Here is a 19576-nt window from a genome sequence, read left to right on the forward strand (position 1 = left end):
CGTTACTATGTTTTTAGCCAGTTTCTAGGGTTTTCAGGGTGGTTGCTAGAAAATAGACCTACACATGAACTAAAATCCACATAACAGCAATATATTGATTGTTTGTCATGCAGGGCATTCGCTAAGAGACAGCAGCAGCTGACGGCCATGAGAGTGATCCAGAGGAACTGTGCTGCCTACCTGAAGCTCAGGAACTGGCAATGGTGGAGACTCTTCACCAAGGTTAATAAACACACACACACACACACACATGTTCAGATGTGCCTGATGTGTGTTCTGTACTGATGCCGTGTGTGTGTATGTTTCAGGTGAAGCCGCTGCTGCAGGTGAGCCGACAGGAAGAGGAAATGCAGGCCAAAGATGAGGAGCTCCACAAGGTGCGGGAGAAGCAGCAGTTTGCCGAGCAGCAGCTGCAGGAGTTGGAGGCCAAACAACAGCAGGTGTGAACCGCGTATTCGAAATGTTGTCATGGTTACACTTTATTTATATACTTTTCTTTCTTTTTTTTTCATTAATTATACATTATGAATTATATATAATAGAGCTGCATGATTCTGCATACATTGAGAATCATTATTTTTTTATTTCAAATAGAGATCATGATCTCTCACGATTCTGAATAAACAAACTAAACAAAATAACATGAAACTTACTAGATATTTTGACTAAATATTAATTGCTACAGTCTGTTTAAAAAAAGTTAGTTTCAGTGACTCACTCATATAAATCAGTTGTTTCATTACTGAATGAATCAGCATTTTTGAACGAATCTCTTAAAATAATTATTTAATGACTCGTTTATAAAGGCTGAATGAATCAAATTTTTAACACATCTCTTAACAAAATAACATGAAATTTACTAGATGTTTTGACTAAATATTAATTGCTGCAGCCTATTTTAAAAAATAGTTAATTCATTTGAATTAATTTTTTAATCCGTGAATGATTCAATGACTCAATCATAAAGACTTCACTTGTTTCATTACTGAATGAATCAGTTTTTGAACTAATCTCCTGAATGGATGATTTAATGACAAATAAACTTTTAACAGTTACTTGTCGCCACCTACTCGTGTAATGAAACAATCTTTATTTGAAGCAACAAGTCACTTCCAAAAGGTGATTCACTCTATTTTGATCCCTACCGTAGACATCAGTGTTTATATCCGAACTATAAACCCAGGACTTCTGTGATAATTTGAACTCTCTGGCTCAGCGGCAGCGCCAACACAGACCTGAATGTTCGCTGTGATCGTACTTGTCAAAGGTTTAATAGACAGAGCCGAATCTTTGTCATAAGAATGCATGGGTGTTTGAACAGAGATCACAATCTTTTAACGATTAACTGTGCAGCTCTAGTATATAATTGATGTATGTAGTATACTTATATAGCAGTTTGGGTGGGAATGTTGAACGCTGTGATTGTTTCTCCAGTTGAATGCGGAGAAGATGGCGCTTCAGGAGCAGCTGCAGGCGGAGATGGATCTGTGCGCCGAGGCTGACGAGATGAGGAACCGCCTGGTGGCCAAGAAACAGGAGCTGGAGGAGATCCTGCATGACCTGGAGGCTCGAGTGGAGGAAGAGGAGGAGCGAGCCAATCATCTGCAGACGGAGAAAAAGAAGATGCAGCAGAACATCGCGGTAACCAGAGTTTGCTTTCAGGAACGGGCTCCGGTGTGTCTCTGCGATTGGTTGAATGAGGAATGTCTGTGTTTTGGTCCAACAGGATCTGGAGCAGCAGCTGGATGAGGAGGAAGCCGCCCGACAGAAGCTGCAGCTGGAGAAGGTCACGATGGAGGCCAAGCTCAAGAAAACCGAGGATGACGTGATGATCCTGGACGACCAGAACAACAAGCTGTCTAAGGTCTGTCCTCACACACGCTGGTTTTGATGTTGTTTAAACGCTGGTGGTTTTTCTCACTGTTCGTCTGTGTTCTGCTCGTGCAGGAGAAGAAACTTCTGGAGGAGCGAATCTCTGAGTTCACCACAAACCTGGCCGAGGAGGAGGAGAAGTCCAAGAGCTTGCAGAAGCTCAAGAACAAACACGAGGCCATGATCACCGACCTGGAGGGTGAGTGCAGATGCAAATCCTAATGATGTTTGTAAGACGTGCAGAAAACTTTAGGCTTTATCCTGCTGTAAATGATCGGGGCATTAAAATCATCATTCAACGTTTATTGTACTTTTAACCATTTATCCAAAGCGACTTACGAGTGAGGAATACAACTTTTAAAATATAGCATAATGTATAGTTCATCATGTTTAAGTCTTGTAAAATATAACATAATGATATTCAAAATGTGTAAGTCATGTAAAATGTACATTATGAATTTATAAATTGTGTTGTAAGTAATGTAAAATATATCATAATGTAAATAATTCATAATGTATATAGTTTATAATGTATTAGTCATGTAAAATATACATTATGAATTATATACTACTTAAGTCATGTAAAATATAACAATGTATATAATCCACAATGTATATAGTTTATAATGTAAATTGTGTAAAATATACATTATGAATTATATACATTATGCTATTAGTAATGTAAAATATAGCATAATGTGTAAGTCATGTAAAATATATCAATGTATATAATTCATATAATGTATATAGTTTATGATCTATAAGTCATAAAATATAGCATAATGTATATAACTTATAATGTATAAGCCATGTAAAATATATCATGTGTACAATTCATAATATGTAGTTAAATATAGCATAATATATATAATTCATAATATATAGTTAGTTATGCTAAATGCACAAATGTAAATATAATTTATAACATGATATATAATATTCATAAAATTTAATAGCATTATTTAATATAATGCTATAATTCAAAATATGTACCTGTAAATAATGTAAAATACAACATCATATTTATAATTTGTAATATACATATACAATTAATATGAAATATAGCATTATGTATCTAACCATGTATAAGTCAGCGTATATTGTATAATTCATTATGTATAATTAATATGAAATATGGCATAATATATGTAATTCATACGTAATTTATGTAAATTATAGCATAATTTATATGTAATATATATATATATAGAGAGAGAGAGAGAGAATATTTGTCATTTATAATATGTTATTAATGTAAAATATAGTATAATATATATTTAGTATTGCTGTGTAAATATTACTTTAACATATTACATTTCTGATGCCTAAAATAATGATTATGAATGGAACGTCATAATGCAATATTTTTTTATCCTTAAATATGTAGTTTATCATGTATTAGTTTATATACGTCAAAATAGATAAAAATAGAAATCAGGCAGTGACGAACACACCCATGATAGGATCTGGTGGAGGATTGACAGGATTTCTAGAGGAAGTTTCTGTGGATTAAATGTGCCGTCTCTGTCGGTCAGACCGTCTGCGGCGCGAGGAGAAGCAGCGTCAGGAGCTGGAGAAGAACCGCAGGAAGCTGGAGGGCGACTCCACCGAGCTGCACGACCAGATCGCTGAGCTGCAGGCTCAGATCGCTGAACTCAGAGCGCAACTCGCCAAGAAGGAGGAGGAGCTGCAGGAGGCTCTGGCCAGGTGTGTGTGTGTCAGCTGACCTACAGGAGCCAATCACAATCACAAACCACTGCATTAATCCATCTGAATGTAAGATCAGAGCATGTGACTGACAGTGATTTCCCATCAGGATCGAGGAGGAAGCGGCTCAGAAGAATCTGGCCCAGAAGAAGATCCGTGAGCTGGAGGCTCAGCTGAGTGAACTTCAGGAAGACCTGGAGCTGGAGCGAGTCGCCCGCACCAAAGCCGAGAAACACCGCCGGGACTTGGGAGAGGAGCTGGAGGCGCTGAAGACCGAGCTGGAGGACACACTCGACTCCACGGCCGCGCAGCAGGAGCTCAGGTGAAGAAACACACACATCACTTACACATTATGCTATGTTTTAGGATGAAATATACATAAAATTATATGCTTGAACAGTTTTACATGTGAAAGTGGAAAAAATACAGAATTGGATATTAGTATTTTTACTATTCTAGTGTATAATAATGACAATAATGTTGTTTTTTATTAAATATTCATTTATGTTACTGTACAATTACATTTTCAGTTCTAAATAACAATTATATGAAAACAATTAAATTTTATTATATTCGATATTATTTGACAGTACAATTGCATTACAATTCTTCATTTTTATTATTAGTTAAAATAATAGTAATATGACAATAGTTTAATTTTACTATTAATAATATATTTCATTATTTTTTATTTTATTAGATATTATTTGTTATGTAACAGTATAATTGCATTATAATTCTTAATTTTTATAAAATGAAAAAAAAATTAATTTAAAAATTGTATTTATATTTTATTATTTAAGGTTTTTGTTTGATTAGATATTCATTTTTAATTTAACAGTACATTTCTATTGTAATTCTTCATTTTTATAATAGTAATAATAATAATAATAATATGAAAATAATAATTTTATTGTTACTATATTTTTATTTTATTATATTTTTTTATTTAACAATACAAATTCATTGCAATTCTTAATTTTATAATTTAAAGTAATGATATGAAAATATCTTATTCAATATTTATTATTATTCTATTCTATTTTTTTTATTAGACATTAAATAATAGTGATAATATGGACAATTTTAATTTATATTTTAATTTATATATTTTATTAAATGTTTTATTTTATTAGACATTCACATTTAATATAACTGTACAATTGCATTACAATTCTATTATTATTCAAATGTTTAAATAATGATAAAAACATTATTATAGTAATAATTAAAATATGAAAATAATTTAGTTTTATTGTATTTATATTTTATTAAATATTATTGTTTTATTTAACAGTACAATTGTATTGCATTTCTTTTTTCTTTTTTATAAATAATTTATAAAGTAATATGAAAATAACTTAATTTTATTATTATTATTCTATTCTATTTTTTATTTATTAGATATTTTTTTTATTCAGCAGTAAAATTTCATTACAATTCTCCTATTTCTGTCTTTTCAAATTACAATTATAATATGAAAATAATATTCTTCTTATATTATTATTATTATTATTGATATATATATATATATATATATATATATATATATATATATATATATATATATATATATATATATATATATATATATATATATATATATCAATTTTTTTTTTTTTTTACCTTTTTTATAGTTCTTTATTTTTATAGGTCTATTTAAAATGTTCTAATTATAGTTAAAATAGTTCATAATATGAAAATAATAATTCAATACATTCAAACTGATTGAACAACAGTGTAAATGTCCATTTTATATTCTTAGTTGGTTCTTGTAAAGTTGTGAACACTCTATTTCTATTGGCATCAGAGTTTGGTCTGTTCTTTTTGTCTGGATGTCTCAGCAATATGAGATCAGATGTTTATCATTGGCTAAATATGTCAACTGACGTTCATCATGTGTATTTCCTGCAGGACGAAGCGTGAAACCGAAGTGGCGCAGCTGAAGAAGACTCTGGAGGAAGAGGCTAAAGTTCACGAGCAGCTGGTGGCGGAGATGCGGCAGAAACATGGTCAGGCCTTCGACGAGCTCAATGAGCAGCTGGAGCAGGTCAAACGGGTAAGACGCTCAAACACACCTGAAAAACAGCGGTGGGTCAAACGTGTGATTCGCCAGCTTCACTCTGCGTCTCTGTTCACAGAATAAGGTGTCGGTGGAGAAGACCAAGCAGGCTCTGGAGTCGGAGAGGAACGAGCTGCAGATCGAGCTGCAGACGCTCATGCAGGGCAAAGGAGAGTCCGAGCACCGCAGGAAGAAAGCCGAGGCGCAGGTGCAGGAGCTGCAGGTCAAACACGCCGAGAGCGAGCGCCAGCGGCTCGAACTGGCCGACAAAGTCGCCAAGATGCAGGTGCGCAATTTCAAAAATTCAAATTACACTGGAATCCTAAAGACTTTTTTCAGTTGGGAGAAAATACTAGTGAACAACAGATTTAAATCAACAGTCCACAAGAGACGCAACGAATAAATACAAAACAGAATAACACTGTATTTTATTTCAGTGATTCACAAACTGTTTGTATGGAAGCCCATTTCTGCCACATAAGAAAAGAAATCATGTTTTGGTAAATCTTAATTGACATAAAATGTCAAAATTCTGACATGAAAAGTCAAAATGATGAGTTTCTGTCACAAATGACACTTTATAATTGTGACTCTCATAATTTCAACTTTTTCTCAAAATTTTTAATTTAAATGTCAGTTTTAACTGTCATAATTTCAACTTTGAATGTCAGGTTTAACTCATAATTTAATCTTTTTGTCAGTTTTAACTCAGTTTTTAACTTTTTGTCATAATTTCAAGTTTTTGTCTTAATTTCAACTTTAAATGTCAGGTTAACTGTCATAATTTCAACTTTTTGTCATAATTTCAACTTTCTGTTGTAAATTCAACTTTTTGTCGTAATTTCGACTTTAAATGTCAGTTTTAACTCAATTTCAACTTTGTGTCAAATTCAACTTTTTATCGCAATTTCAACTTTAAATGTCAGGTTTAACTCATAATTTTAACTTTGTATCATAAATTCAACTTTTTGTTGTAATTTCGACTTTGAATGTCAGTTTCAACCGTAATAATTTCAACTTTTTGTCATAATTTCAACGTGTCATAATTTAAACTTTTTTGTAGTAATTTCGACTTTAAATGTCAGGTTTAACTAATAATTTTAACTTTGTCATAATTTCAACTTTTTGTCATAATTTCAACTTTGTCGTAATTTCGACTTTGAATGTCAGTTTCAACCGTCATAATTTCATTTTTTTTTTTTTCAACGTGTCAGAATTTAAACTTTTTGACATAATTTAAACTTTTTTTGTAGTAATTTAGACTTTGTCATAATTTCGATGTAGACATAATTTCGACTTTGAATATCATAGTTTCAACTGTCATAATTTCAGCTTTTTGTCATAATTTTGATGTAGTATGTCATAATTTCAACTTTTTTGTCTTAATTTTCATTTTGAATGTCGCAATTTCAACTTAGTATGAAGTTTAAATTGACTTAATATGTAATAATTTTGTCAATTTCTACTTAGTATGTCACAATTATGATTTAATCATATTTATAATTATGACTTACAAAAGCGTGACTTTTGTGGTGAAAATGGGCTTCAATAGTTTTGCCACCCATGAAATATTTTCTGGAAGTCCCCCTGAGAATTTAAGTAAATAATTCACTAATTTAACGCCACATTTGCATGTTCATGGTCCTCTGGTAACAGATAATTGTCACATGACATAAACATTTAATCTTTATTTATTGAGTGTTTTATTTTGACAGCTCTTTTACACTCTAGATCTGATTATATTCCATGGTAACTCACGTTTAAGTAGTTATTGTAAGTAATGCTCGTTTTTCGTCACTATTAAAGTGTTAGCGTGACAAACGGTTGTGTTTCCTCTTCAGATGGAGCTGGATAACGTCAACACCCTGCTGAGTGAAGTTGAAGGAAAGTCCATCAAAGCGACGAAGGACTACTCAGCCGTGGAGTCGCAGCTGCAGGACGTGCAGGTACATATGAGGGACTGTGGAATCATGGGATTCCTGCAGGTGTGTCCGCGCGTCTCGCTCACCTGATTGTGTCCTTGCAGGAAGTGCTTCAGGAGGAGACGCGGCAGAAACTGGCGCTGAACACGCGCCTGCGGCAGCTGGAGGATGATCAGAACAGCCTGAAGGAGCAGCTGGAGGAGGAAGAGGAGGCCAAGAGGAACCTGGAGAAGCAGCTGAACACCATGCAGGCGCAGGTACATGTCACAGTTTTCCAAACCTGGAAAAGTCTATTGAGATGTAATGTGTCATGTTCAGATGATAATACTTTTGGATACTGCACATTTTGATAAATCCAAAATGATGTGAGTTGTATGATAGCGTACTCTTCTGAACACTATTTTGCTTTGCTCTTCTCCTGTAGATGGTGGACCTGAAGAAGAAAATGGAGCTGGAGGCCAGTTCTCTGGAGAGCACAGAGGAGACGAAGAAGCGGGTGCAGCGCGACCTGGAGGCCGTGACGCAGCGCCTGGATGAGAGGAATGCCGCCTACGACAAGCTGGACAAGACCAAGACGCGCCTGCAGCAGGAGCTGGACGACATGGTGGTGGACCAGGACCATCTGAGACAGATCGTCTCCAACCTGGAGAAGAAGCAGAAGAAGTTCGACCAGGTGAGAGCCAGCATGGGTCAGGACGGGTTAGTCGATTAGAGCGGCGGTTCTCAAACACAAGAGGAATCAAGGTGACTGAAAATGAGTTCAAAATGAGACAAAACAAGCATTTAAAGCATTTGGCTAAAACAACTAAAAATCAAGATCTTCTTAATAAAATAAAATCTTTAAACAACATGGGCATTTTAATACACATTTGTTAAATATACTTTTTTTAGATATCATGAGCTTTTTTAAATATATATATTTTTAATGTTTTATTTATTTTAGTTTTTAGTAGTTTCAGTTTCAGGAATGTCATTTTTAAATATTTTATCTGGTGTTTTTAATAAAAAGAAAATCCTTTTAAAAAAAAAACAATCTTAAAACGACATGGACATTTTTTATGTATATTTTATGAATGTACATTTTCTAGTTAAATGTTTTTGTTGCTTTTTTAAAATGTGTTAATTTTTTTTAGTTTTGTTAATTTATTTTTTTATACTTTTTCTAAAAAATAAAATCATAAAATGACATTGGCATTTAAAAAATATTTAAAATATGTTTTTCTATTTAAAAAAATCTTAAAATGACTGGAATTTTTACTATTTATTTTTCAAATATACCATTTTTTTATATCAAAGGTTTTTTTTTATATACTTTTAATTTTTTGTTGTTTTAGGGATGTAATTTAAGTATTTTGAGTTAGCATTTAAAAAAAAAAAATTGAGGGAAAAGTTTTGGAGGTTCGATTATTGTTGACGAATTCAAAAGCTTGAGAGCCGCTGGTTTAGACAAACGTATTTTTGAGCATTCCTGCTGACGACCATCAAAAAATAACAGCTGAATATAACTAAAAAGTTATTGACATGCTTGTTTTTTAGATGCTGGCCGAGGAGAAGTCCATCTCTGCCCGTTACGCCGAGGAGCGCGACCGCGCCGAGGCCGAAGCTCGCGAGAAAGAGACCCGCGTGTTGGCGCTCGGCCGAGAGCTGGAGGCCCTCACCGACCTGAAGGATGAGCTGGACCGAACCAACAAACTGCTCCGGGCTGAGATGGAGGACCTGGTGTCCTCTAAAGACGACGTCGGCAAGAGCGTAAGAGGCTTTTTCGGGTCATCAGAAACCTCGACTTCACCGCCTCGTCTCCAGTAGTCTCACGGTTTCTCGCTCTCTCTCAGGTGCACGATCTGGAGAAGTCGAAGCGCGCGATGGAGCAGCAGCTGGAGGAGATGAAGACGCAGCTGGAGGAGCTGGAGGACGAGCTGCAGGCCACAGAGGACGCCAAACTGAGGCTGGAGGTCAACATGCAGGCCATGAAGGCGCAGTACGAGCGAGACCTGCAGGGACGAGATGAGCTGGGAGAGGAGAAGAAGAGACAGCTGCTCAAACAGGTGCGAAAACAACACGGACTTGCAGTATTTATTGTAGAGCTACAGCTAGTGATTATTTGATAATCCATTAATTAAAAAGCAGAGTTTTATATATGTTATTATAATAGTTGTTGCAGCCCTAATGATGCTGTGTGTTTGTTTTCAGGTGCGTGAGATGGAGATGGAGCTGGAGGACGAGCGTAAACAGCGTACGGTGGCAATGGCGGCGCGTAAGAAGATGGAGCTGGACCTGAAGGAGCTGGAGGCCGCCATCGACCAGGCCAACAAGAGCCGCGACGAGGCTCTCAAGCAGCTCAAGAAAGTGCAGGTTCGTCTTTATCTCCACACTGACAGTCCTGTATTACCAACAAGAGAAGCTGAACAATTCTTCAAACTACCACAGAAAACTGGCCCTTACCCTTTTTAAGCAAAAACTGTTGCAATTTTGGCATCACATTGTGCCTCGTTGACTTTCATTTTAAGTGCTTTAACATGTTATTTTAAACTAAGGAACATATGCCACAAAACGTTCCTTACAAACAGTGTACTGGAGCTCATCTAATGCCCAGACCTGCTGATGGTGTGTTTTAGGCTCAGATGAAGGACCTGCTGAGGGAGCTGGACGACACGCGTCTGTCCCGCGAGGAGATTCTGGCTCAGAGCAAAGAGAACGAGAAGAAGGTGAAGAGCATGGAGGCCGAGATGATCCAGCTGCAGGAGGTCAGTGTGTTTCTCTCTCTCTCTCTCTCCTCACAATAAGTGAATGTCCGTCTAACGTGTCTCTGAATGCGTTTGCAGGAACTGGCAGCTGCCGAGCGAGCCAAGAGACAAGCGCAGCAGGAGAGAGACGAACTGCAGGATGAGATCAACAACCAGGCCGCTAAAGGGTGAGAAGAACACAGTTAAATCACATTATTATCAAATTAATAGCACACCTTGTGTGGAAAACTATTCAAAACTATTAAATATACTACAAAAATCTTTCATTATTAAGAATACTGATTGTTATGTTCGTGAAAGTTTTTATCCCAAAAAATAAATAAATAAATACATGTTTTTAGAGGAATATGATTCAGAACTACTGAAAAAAATCTTCTAGTGTTTTGAAGACTTTTGATTTTTGTATTTAATTCCCCTAATTATAATAAAAAATATTTATAACAGATAAATTAAAAACACTTTTTTTTTGATTATTTGTGTATTGATTATTTTATGAACTTTTTTTAATCGAAACAAACTACAAAACTACATAAATATGATTAACTTAGAAAAAAGTTTGATAATCACAATAAAGAAACAAAAAACATTTTTTCATGGAAACATATACACATGCATATACATTTTAAAGTATTTACCAGATATGTATTTTATTATTTTAAAATATACAAATAAATAAATACAATTAAATTAGAAATTACATGTTTATTATCACAAGATATACAAATCAAAAACAAAAACTACATATCATACATTTATTTCCATAGAAACATAAATACATACATTTTTAGACTACATATCTTTACAAGATACGTATTTTATTAGTCAGAAAAATGTATAATTCAGAATATATATTATAATAATTATAACACTTTTTTATTACTTATTTATATTTTATTTCTCCTATTTTATAAACATTTTAATTGAAGAAACTACAATAAAAGTGTTTTTTTATTTTTTTTTATGAAGAATGTTGACTAAATAGTCGATTTTTATTTGCCCTACTAATTTTAATAGTTAATGAACTATTTTTAATGCAAACAAAAACTTAAAATACTAAAATGAAGAATATTATTTTTCGTAATTGATATGTAAATTAGAATGAAACTTATTTAACAAAAAAGAAATTAAAAATATTTCAGAATATATCCTATAGTAAAACATTTTATTATTTATTTATATATTATTTCTCCTACTATTTTATAAACATTTTAATTCAAACAAAAAAAACAATTTTAAATCTACAATAAAAGTATGAATTTTTATGAAGCGTTGACTATAATAGTAATTTATAAGTAATTTATAATGAAAATTATTTAAGAAAAAATAAATTAAAAAGCCCTACTAATTGTATTATTTCATCAACTAGTTTTCTTTTTTAAGGAAATGTGATTTAGGATTACTGGAAAAAATAAAGTAATATTCTTCCTTTTGTTTTGGAGAATACATTCGTTTTCCCAAAAGAGGTATATACATTATAATAAAACAGATTTATTATAAATAGTTAAAAAACAAATGTTCACAATTAATGGCTTGTATTAAAAACTATTTTGAAATGAAACAATTAAAAAAATTAAAGGTCTTTCAGTGTAACATAAGTGTTTGTTATAATTCAGTCAAATACATATGGCACCATTTTGCACAAAAAACAACAACAAAAAAAAACATTAAAATGGACAGATTTCTAAATTTATCATCCAGTATTGTTGATCTTGTGGTTTGTAACCCAATGTTGTGTGTGTGTGATCAGCGCTCTGGGCTCAGAGGAGAGGAGGCGTCTGGAGGCGCGTATCGCTCAGCTGGAGGAGGAGCTGGAGGAGGAGCAGAACAACACGGAGCTGGTGAACGACCGTCTGAAGAGAGCCCTGCTGCAGGTCCGACACGCTCCCGAGATTAACACAACCTGTTCTGTGTCGACGAAATGTCTACAAATATCTCTGTCTTTTGTCTGTAGACGGACCAGATAAACGTGGAGCTGACGGCAGAGCGCAGCACCACACAGCGCCTGGAGGGGGCGCGATCACAGATGGAGCGGCAGAACAAGGAGCTGAAACTCAAACTGACTGAACTGGAGGGAGCCGTCAAGAGCAAGTACAAGGCCACCATCGCCGCCCTGGAGGCCAAGATCGGTCAGCTGGAGGAGCAGCTCGACGTCGAGACCAAGTGAGGAGAAAAACCAGAGCTTTTATTCATCACCATATGTTTATGGATTGCCCGTGCTGATTGTACATGATGTTTGTGTTCAGAGAGCGGCAGCAGGCGTCCAAACTGGTGCGTCGCACGGAGAAGAAGCTGAAGGAGGTGATTCTGCAGGTCGACGACGAGAGACGCAACACGGAGCAGTATAAAGATCAGGTGACGCTCACTACATCTCTGTGCAAATTACACTGCAGCAGGTTGAAGTAGATTGTGACATAACGTTTGGTTGTGATTGGCTGCAGTCTGACAAGTTGAACAGCCGCATGAAGCAGTTGAAGCGTCAGCTGGAGGAGGCGGAGGAGGAGGCGCAGCGAGCCAATGCCAACCGCAGGAAACTGCAGCGAGAGCTGGAGGACGCCACCGAGTCTGCCGACGCCATGAACCGCGAGGTCAACAGTCTGAAGAGCAAACTCAGGTGAGCAATAACTCTCAGTGTCACGACTGCACCATAATCGCCATTATTCTCCTCAATATTTGAATTGCAATTATTAATCACAATTGCTGAATTATTGCACGTTCACATCAGGGTTATTGTGAACTGAATCTAAAACCATAAACTAGGCCTGTCGCAACTATTGATTAATAATCTGAATGTGCTTATTGGAGCCAATCACAATTATTTGAGATAACCGCAATAATCAGGGTTGCCAGGTTTTCACAACAAAACCCACCCAATTGCTACTTAAAACTAGCCTAAAACTAGCCCAATCGTGTTTCGGAGAGGGTCCCCCACGTTCCAGAGGGTAAAATCTGCATTTTTGACGGGGTTCCCTTGGTAAAATTAGCATTCCAGGTGCTAAATATCATGTTTTTGGGGGTCGTGTGAACCTACGGACATGAAAAACAACCCGCGGCAACAGTGTAAAAGTAGCCCAATTCAGCGAGAAAATTGCGCACTTGGCAACACTGGTAATAATTGTGAAGTTTAAATTTCAATTAGCTTTTGCCATCCAAATAAGATGGTTGTATAATATTATATTATAAAAAAACTATTTTTCACAGCATTAAAGTAAATCAAACGTTTTCTGAGTAAAAAATATTGTTAATTGCAATTATTTGCATGATCTTCAGTACAAAATTCAGGCTTACCATAAACAATTTTTTTTTCATGACTTGAAATAAAGTAAATGTTCACTTGAAATAAATATTTTTTTTAGAAGAACAAAATTAACTAAAACTGAAATAAATAAAAAAATCAATAAAAACCAAATAGCTTTTTTAAAATTTATTTAAAAAAATTCCTTTTGGTTTAGTTTAACTTCAGGTACTAAACTAACTAAAACTGAAATACAAACTAATACATATTTAAGAAATAAACAAAAATAATAAAAATGACAAACAAAAAATATCCGGAAGTAAACACAGAATGGAGTGTAAACTTTTAATACAAATATTCCTGTTAAACATAAAAAAAAAAAAAAAAATAGGTGTAGATAATATTATTAGGTGTAGATAACATTGTGTAAATATTAATAACTATAATAGTATATTAATTATACTAAAACACTGGTTCACCTAAACACAAATCAAGGGAATGTCAACTGCTTGGTTATTTCACCTTTGTAGTTTCCTTATTTATTATATTTATCATGTAAATGCATGCATTCTCTACATTTAAGAAAAGTGGCGAAACAAGAAGCTTCCCTCAAAAGCTAAAACTGTGAAATTCCTGATATTAATTCCAATCATTCCAAAGTATGTTAATAATCTATTTGGAATTTTTTCTGTTGTTCCATTTGTTCTGTAGTTTAATAGTAACTATTGTAACTGTTTTTCTATACTTCATATTTTTCTTTTTTTTCTATATCTACTGTATGTTTCTATACTTTCTATTATTTTCCTATTAAATGAATAGTTCACCCAAAAATGACAATTACCCCATGATTTACTCACCCTTAAACCATCATAGGTGTATATGACTATCTTCTTTCAGACAAACCCAATCAGAGATATATTTAAATAAATAAATATATATATATATATATATATATATATATATATATATATATATATATATATATATATATATATATATATAATATAAATAATATCCGGCTCTCCAAAGATTTATAATGGTAGTGAATGGTGGGCACAATTTTGAAGACCATGCATATCGTCGCTGCCCGATGAAACTCACGTATGTCCAAAACGGTTACTTTTCAGGAAGTGAAAAAAACACCGTATTTCAAAAGCAGTTGAATGTAGCATTGTCATACTTGATACGGCATCTTTACATGTAACCATATTCTTGCCAGTGTAACGATATAATCCACATTTGACCAAAATTGAGTTTAAATGGACATACGTGCATATTTTACAGTAACGGTGGTCGATACGCGTTCTTCCGATCATTAATTAGAATGGCCAAGTCGCGTTTCATATTGACAGATGAATACGTTCAGTTTATTAAATAGCCTACGTCTTAGTTTATTAAATACGCTTAGTTTATTTAATATTAATTATAAATGTATTAAATGTCTCTTGCAAACTATGAAGGGACAATGAATCAATACACTGACATGGTAATGCTAGACAGATACTTTGTTTGCACAGTCCTACCGTAATTTTGTCACTCCTAGACGTACGTCTGGCGTCAGGGGGGAAACGTTTACTTGAGAACAGTTGTCAAAAACAAACGTTTGCTGATACTTTATACACTGGCTATCCAGTGCTGAGCTTCGATGAAACTTCACGAGACCGGCGAGATGCTTCCACAGGGCGGGAGATACGCGGCGTGATTGACAGCTTTGACACCAAATGGATATACGTGAAAATCAGATGACATGATTTCACAACTTTTCATTGGCCATTTAGATATGTGAAGCATACTGTATACGGAAATGAACCTGGACATTCAATCCGTCGAAAAATCTCAAAATCGGCAAAATGGACATACGTGGTTTTCATCGGACAGCGACGATATGGTCGTCTGCCGGAAGCTAGTTATTTGAATTTATAAAGTTTTAAATATGGATATTTTTCTTACAAAAACACATCACTTCGCTTCAGAAGGCTTTTATTTATCACCTGGAGCCGTATGGATTATTTTTATGATAGATGGATGATTTTTTTTGGGCTTCAAAATCTGCCCCCCTTTTACTACCATTATAAAGCTTGGAAGAGCCAGGATATTTTTAAATATCTCTCCGATTGTGTTCATCTGAAAGAAGATCGTCATATACACCTACGATGACTTGAGGGTGAGTAAATCATGGGGTAATTTTCATTTTTGGGTGAACTATCCCTTAAAGAGAAACACCCTGATTGGGGGATTTAAACTCTTGACATCTGGCAACCCTAAGCATGCAAGATAACCCAAGTTTTCAGGATAAGTCACCAGTAGGCCAATATCACAGTCGATTGTGATAATGCTTAAAATACAATAAATCATGCAGAGGCCTGCACATGTGATCAAATGCATATCTGACATTGAAATGTACATCTCTCGTGTCCAGGCGTGGCGATTTACCCTTCACCATGCGCCGCATCGTCAGTCGCTCAGGAATCGAGAGCGACGAAGACCCAGAGGCCAAGAGCGAAACCCCCGAACCCAAACCAGAGTGAAAGAAGCCGAACTGCAGCGTTCCCTCACAAACACACAAACAGATACACACAAGTCTCGGACAATATCGTCCATAAAAACTCAGAGAATCCTTCTCTTTTTTTTTATTATTATTATTATTATTTTAGTGCCATAGTGTATTCAAACACACACACACACACACACACACAATGGTTCTCTTGACAATCACACTCGACAGCTTCACTCACACTGAGGACCAAATTTGTGTTTTCATGTCATTGTCTAGAATAGAAAAGAGCGGAATGATATTTTTTTAAGGACACATTCCCTCAGTGATAGTCCCGATTCTGGATCTATTTTTCTAACTGAAGTAAAAGAAAAAAAATGAATTAAAAAAAAAAAAAAGTGAAGAAAGAACTTATTTGAAGGGGACCAAAGCAACGTTGCTTTCTATACAACTGTATTTTATTCTTAAGTTTTTATAATGGTAAAGGATGAACATAGCGCTCGCTCTCTTGCGCCTCCTGCTGGTAAATACGAGATTGTGACGATAATTACAGATAGTATCATACAGTTACGCTTTTGGGCTTTAAACACGAAATAAGGCATTTAGTAATTCAAACCAGCACCGAGAATATTAGAGATTGTCATACCACCGTATATGCACATGAAATGGGGAACGATTTGTCTGTTTGTTCTGAGCAATAAAATGCGTTTTTTTCGCACTTTTGCAGCAGATTGAAGGATTAAGGACAGAGTAGGCACTGCACGAACTCATTTAGACATGGCACTATGCACTATCGCCTTAAATCTACTATTTGGATATTTTCTGATCCTCTTTTCCTTTCATTACCGTGTCTTTATTAATGTTCAGGGCATGATGGGTGGATGGGTTGACGGTTTCTCTCACGCACACACTGTAAACTCTGAGCACGGCCGCGAGGGGCGGGAATCCACTGTTTGGCGGGAGTTTCCATGGCTACCTCTGGTCGCGTTTAAAACTCTGACATCATATTTGATTATTCTGCGATCTGTATTTGTTTTCTCTTTCTGGGGTTTCCCTCAGAAAGGCCAAAAAAAGTAAGGATTTGATTAACGTTCGTGATCTCTCACTCCTCGAAGCTCGTGCTCAGTTTATGCTTTTTCGCTCACACTGCTGGGAAGTGAGAGAAATTTACTATTATTGATTATGTATGGATAGATAGAGCATTTTTCTCTCTCATTCTCATTGTCTCCCAATAATGACTTTGTGATGTTGTGTTATGTTCTCTCTCTGCAGCTCCTAAATGATATCTGGAGAGATTTGTCATAAATCGTTATAATGATGCAATAAAATGGCTTTTTCAAAACCGCTTTAGCAAGTGTATGACTCTTGACTTGATCTTTATCTTTTCTTCTTTTTTTATCTAACACTAGTTACAGTTAAAAACAGACCTATCAATATTTAAATTTGTTAAAGGATTAGTTCACCTTTAAATTAAAATTTCCTGATAATTTACTCACCCCCATGTCATCCAAGATGTTCATGTCTTTCTTTCTTCAGTCAAAAATAAATTAAGGTTTTTGAGAAAAATATTCCAGGATTTTCTCCATATAGTGGACTTCAATGGCCTCAAAACGGTTGAAGGTCAAAATTATAGTTTACAGCGATCCCAGACTAGGAATTATTATATGTTTTAACCATAAATGCTCATCTTGAACTAGCTCTCTTCTTCTTCTTCTCTATTTGACTTCCAGCAGTGTAGACACTGCTAAGTGTATTACTGCCCTCCACAGGTCAAAGTTTGATCTAAATTGTCATATACAATATGCTAGTTCAAGTATATTATCAGGAAATTTAATTTGAAAGTGAACTAATCCTTAAAATGGACTGCCACCCACTGCTCTCCCTTTTCACATTTCCGGGTTTCTCAGAAGCAGAAGTCGTCATAGTCGGGTAAACTTTTATAGCGGTGAATGAGAGACTTCTTTAAATATATTTGTTGTTTCCATTTGCGCAAATAGCAAAAGAAAAACTTCACAATAGTGTTTTCATAACTTTCAAAAAGAGGGGAAAAAAATAGAGAGCGACTGATGGCAGTCAGAAGAGAGAAAGATGTCATTTTTACCGTCACAGCAGCGTTAACTAGTATTTTTTTTATTTGATGCAATATAATACAAAGTATATTGTTATAAAGGTACATGCATTTAAAAAAAAAAGTATTAAGTATTTTTTGTTGACATATATACACACACACACACACACACACACACATATATATATATATATATATATATATATATATATATATATATCATGAGGGTCTCTAGAATCATCCAAACAAAAAGAAATCTTACAAGAGATCTATAGTTTTTTGTATACTTGGTCAAAAGTCCAAGCGGCAACTATAGCCGGTGGGAAAATGACTTGTAGGTACATATATCATGGGGAAATACTGTCTTTAATGGGTTAATACATCTTGTTTAGCGCTTTTGCTTTCATAATATTTTATATTGATATATATGTTTTTTTTTTTTTTTTTTTTAATTGTTTGTTTGTTTGTTATATGTGACCCTGGACTACAAAACCAGTCATAAGGGTCAATTTTTTTAAATTAAGATCTATACATCATCTGAAAGGTGAATATAAGCTTTCCATTGATGTATGGTTTGTTAGGATAGGGCATTTGGCCGACACTCAACTATTTGAAAATCTGGAATCTGAAGGCAAAATATTGAGAAAATTGCCTTAAAGTTGACCAAATAAAGTCCTTAACAATGTATATCCGCTCACAAAAAGAATTATTTATATATTTACAGTAGAAAATTGACAAAATATCTTCATGGAACATGATCTTTACTTAATATCCTAATGATTTTTGGCATTAAAGAAAAAAAAAATTATAATTTTGACCCATACAATGTATTGTTGGCTATTGCTACAAATATACCTGTGCGAGTTTTGACTGGTTTTGTGGTCCAGGGTCACATATGGAGTCATTTTTGAACAATGTAATTTAACTTTTTTGATTCACAATGCTCTGTTGGAACAACTTAACAGCTGCACTTTGTTCTGCACTGTGTTCGACCACTTTAAGACAAATGGATTTGTTGTTTGTTGTGTTTTCATATTCAATCTAGCTTATATATAAGCTAGATGCAGCTTTTTTGGGTTTGCATTGAATGTTCTTCGACTTTGATCAAATTGATTGATCTGTTGAAATCAGTTATTTTGAGTTAGATGCCAAATGTTCGCCTCCTATTCCAATTTTACATTGAGGGTCAGGGGTTCATACAACATATTTGCCCACCGACAACTAACGTTAGTTGCCGCACATTCAAATAACGTTACGTTTTTTAAGGAAAAAAAAAACCTGGGGGAAATAAATTCAGAACATGTTCACATAGGACACTATTAACAGGACTATATGAATGAAACAAAAAAAATTTGGACACAAATGGATTAAATAATGAGCTTTAACATCAAATGAAACAAAAAATTATTTAGGCTATATGAAATGTTCCCTACCTCCGCATTTCGTTCATCTACCTTTTCCCAACAAATATTTAT

At 34.6% G+C, this 19576-nt stretch overlaps 1 protein-coding gene across 1 annotated transcript in view; it reads left to right on the forward strand.

Moving 5' to 3' along the window:
* Positions 1 to 17379, forward strand: part of myh9b (myosin, heavy chain 9b, non-muscle) — a 54946-nt gene extending 37567 nt beyond the window's left edge. Inside the window, 22 exon segments of the mRNA XM_048194114.1 lie at positions 114 to 222; positions 309 to 440; positions 1435 to 1641; positions 1727 to 1864; positions 1948 to 2071; positions 3408 to 3579; positions 3689 to 3901; positions 5494 to 5638; positions 5721 to 5927; positions 7483 to 7587; positions 7668 to 7820; positions 7988 to 8236; positions 9100 to 9312; positions 9396 to 9608; positions 9754 to 9915; positions 10179 to 10307; positions 10386 to 10474; positions 12055 to 12178; positions 12259 to 12467; positions 12551 to 12659; positions 12746 to 12918; positions 15959 to 17379. Coding sequence (XP_048050071.1) covers positions 114 to 222; positions 309 to 440; positions 1435 to 1641; positions 1727 to 1864; positions 1948 to 2071; positions 3408 to 3579; positions 3689 to 3901; positions 5494 to 5638; positions 5721 to 5927; positions 7483 to 7587; positions 7668 to 7820; positions 7988 to 8236; positions 9100 to 9312; positions 9396 to 9608; positions 9754 to 9915; positions 10179 to 10307; positions 10386 to 10474; positions 12055 to 12178; positions 12259 to 12467; positions 12551 to 12659; positions 12746 to 12918; positions 15959 to 16067 — 3484 coding nt within the window. The 3' untranslated portion in view covers positions 16068 to 17379.
* Positions 17380 to 19576: the final 2197 nt, after the last annotated feature.

Source organism: Megalobrama amblycephala, linkage group LG1 (assembly GCF_018812025.1).
Source record: "Megalobrama amblycephala isolate DHTTF-2021 linkage group LG1, ASM1881202v1, whole genome shotgun sequence".
NCBI classification, from domain to species: Eukaryota; Metazoa; Chordata; class Actinopteri; order Cypriniformes; family Xenocyprididae; genus Megalobrama; species Megalobrama amblycephala.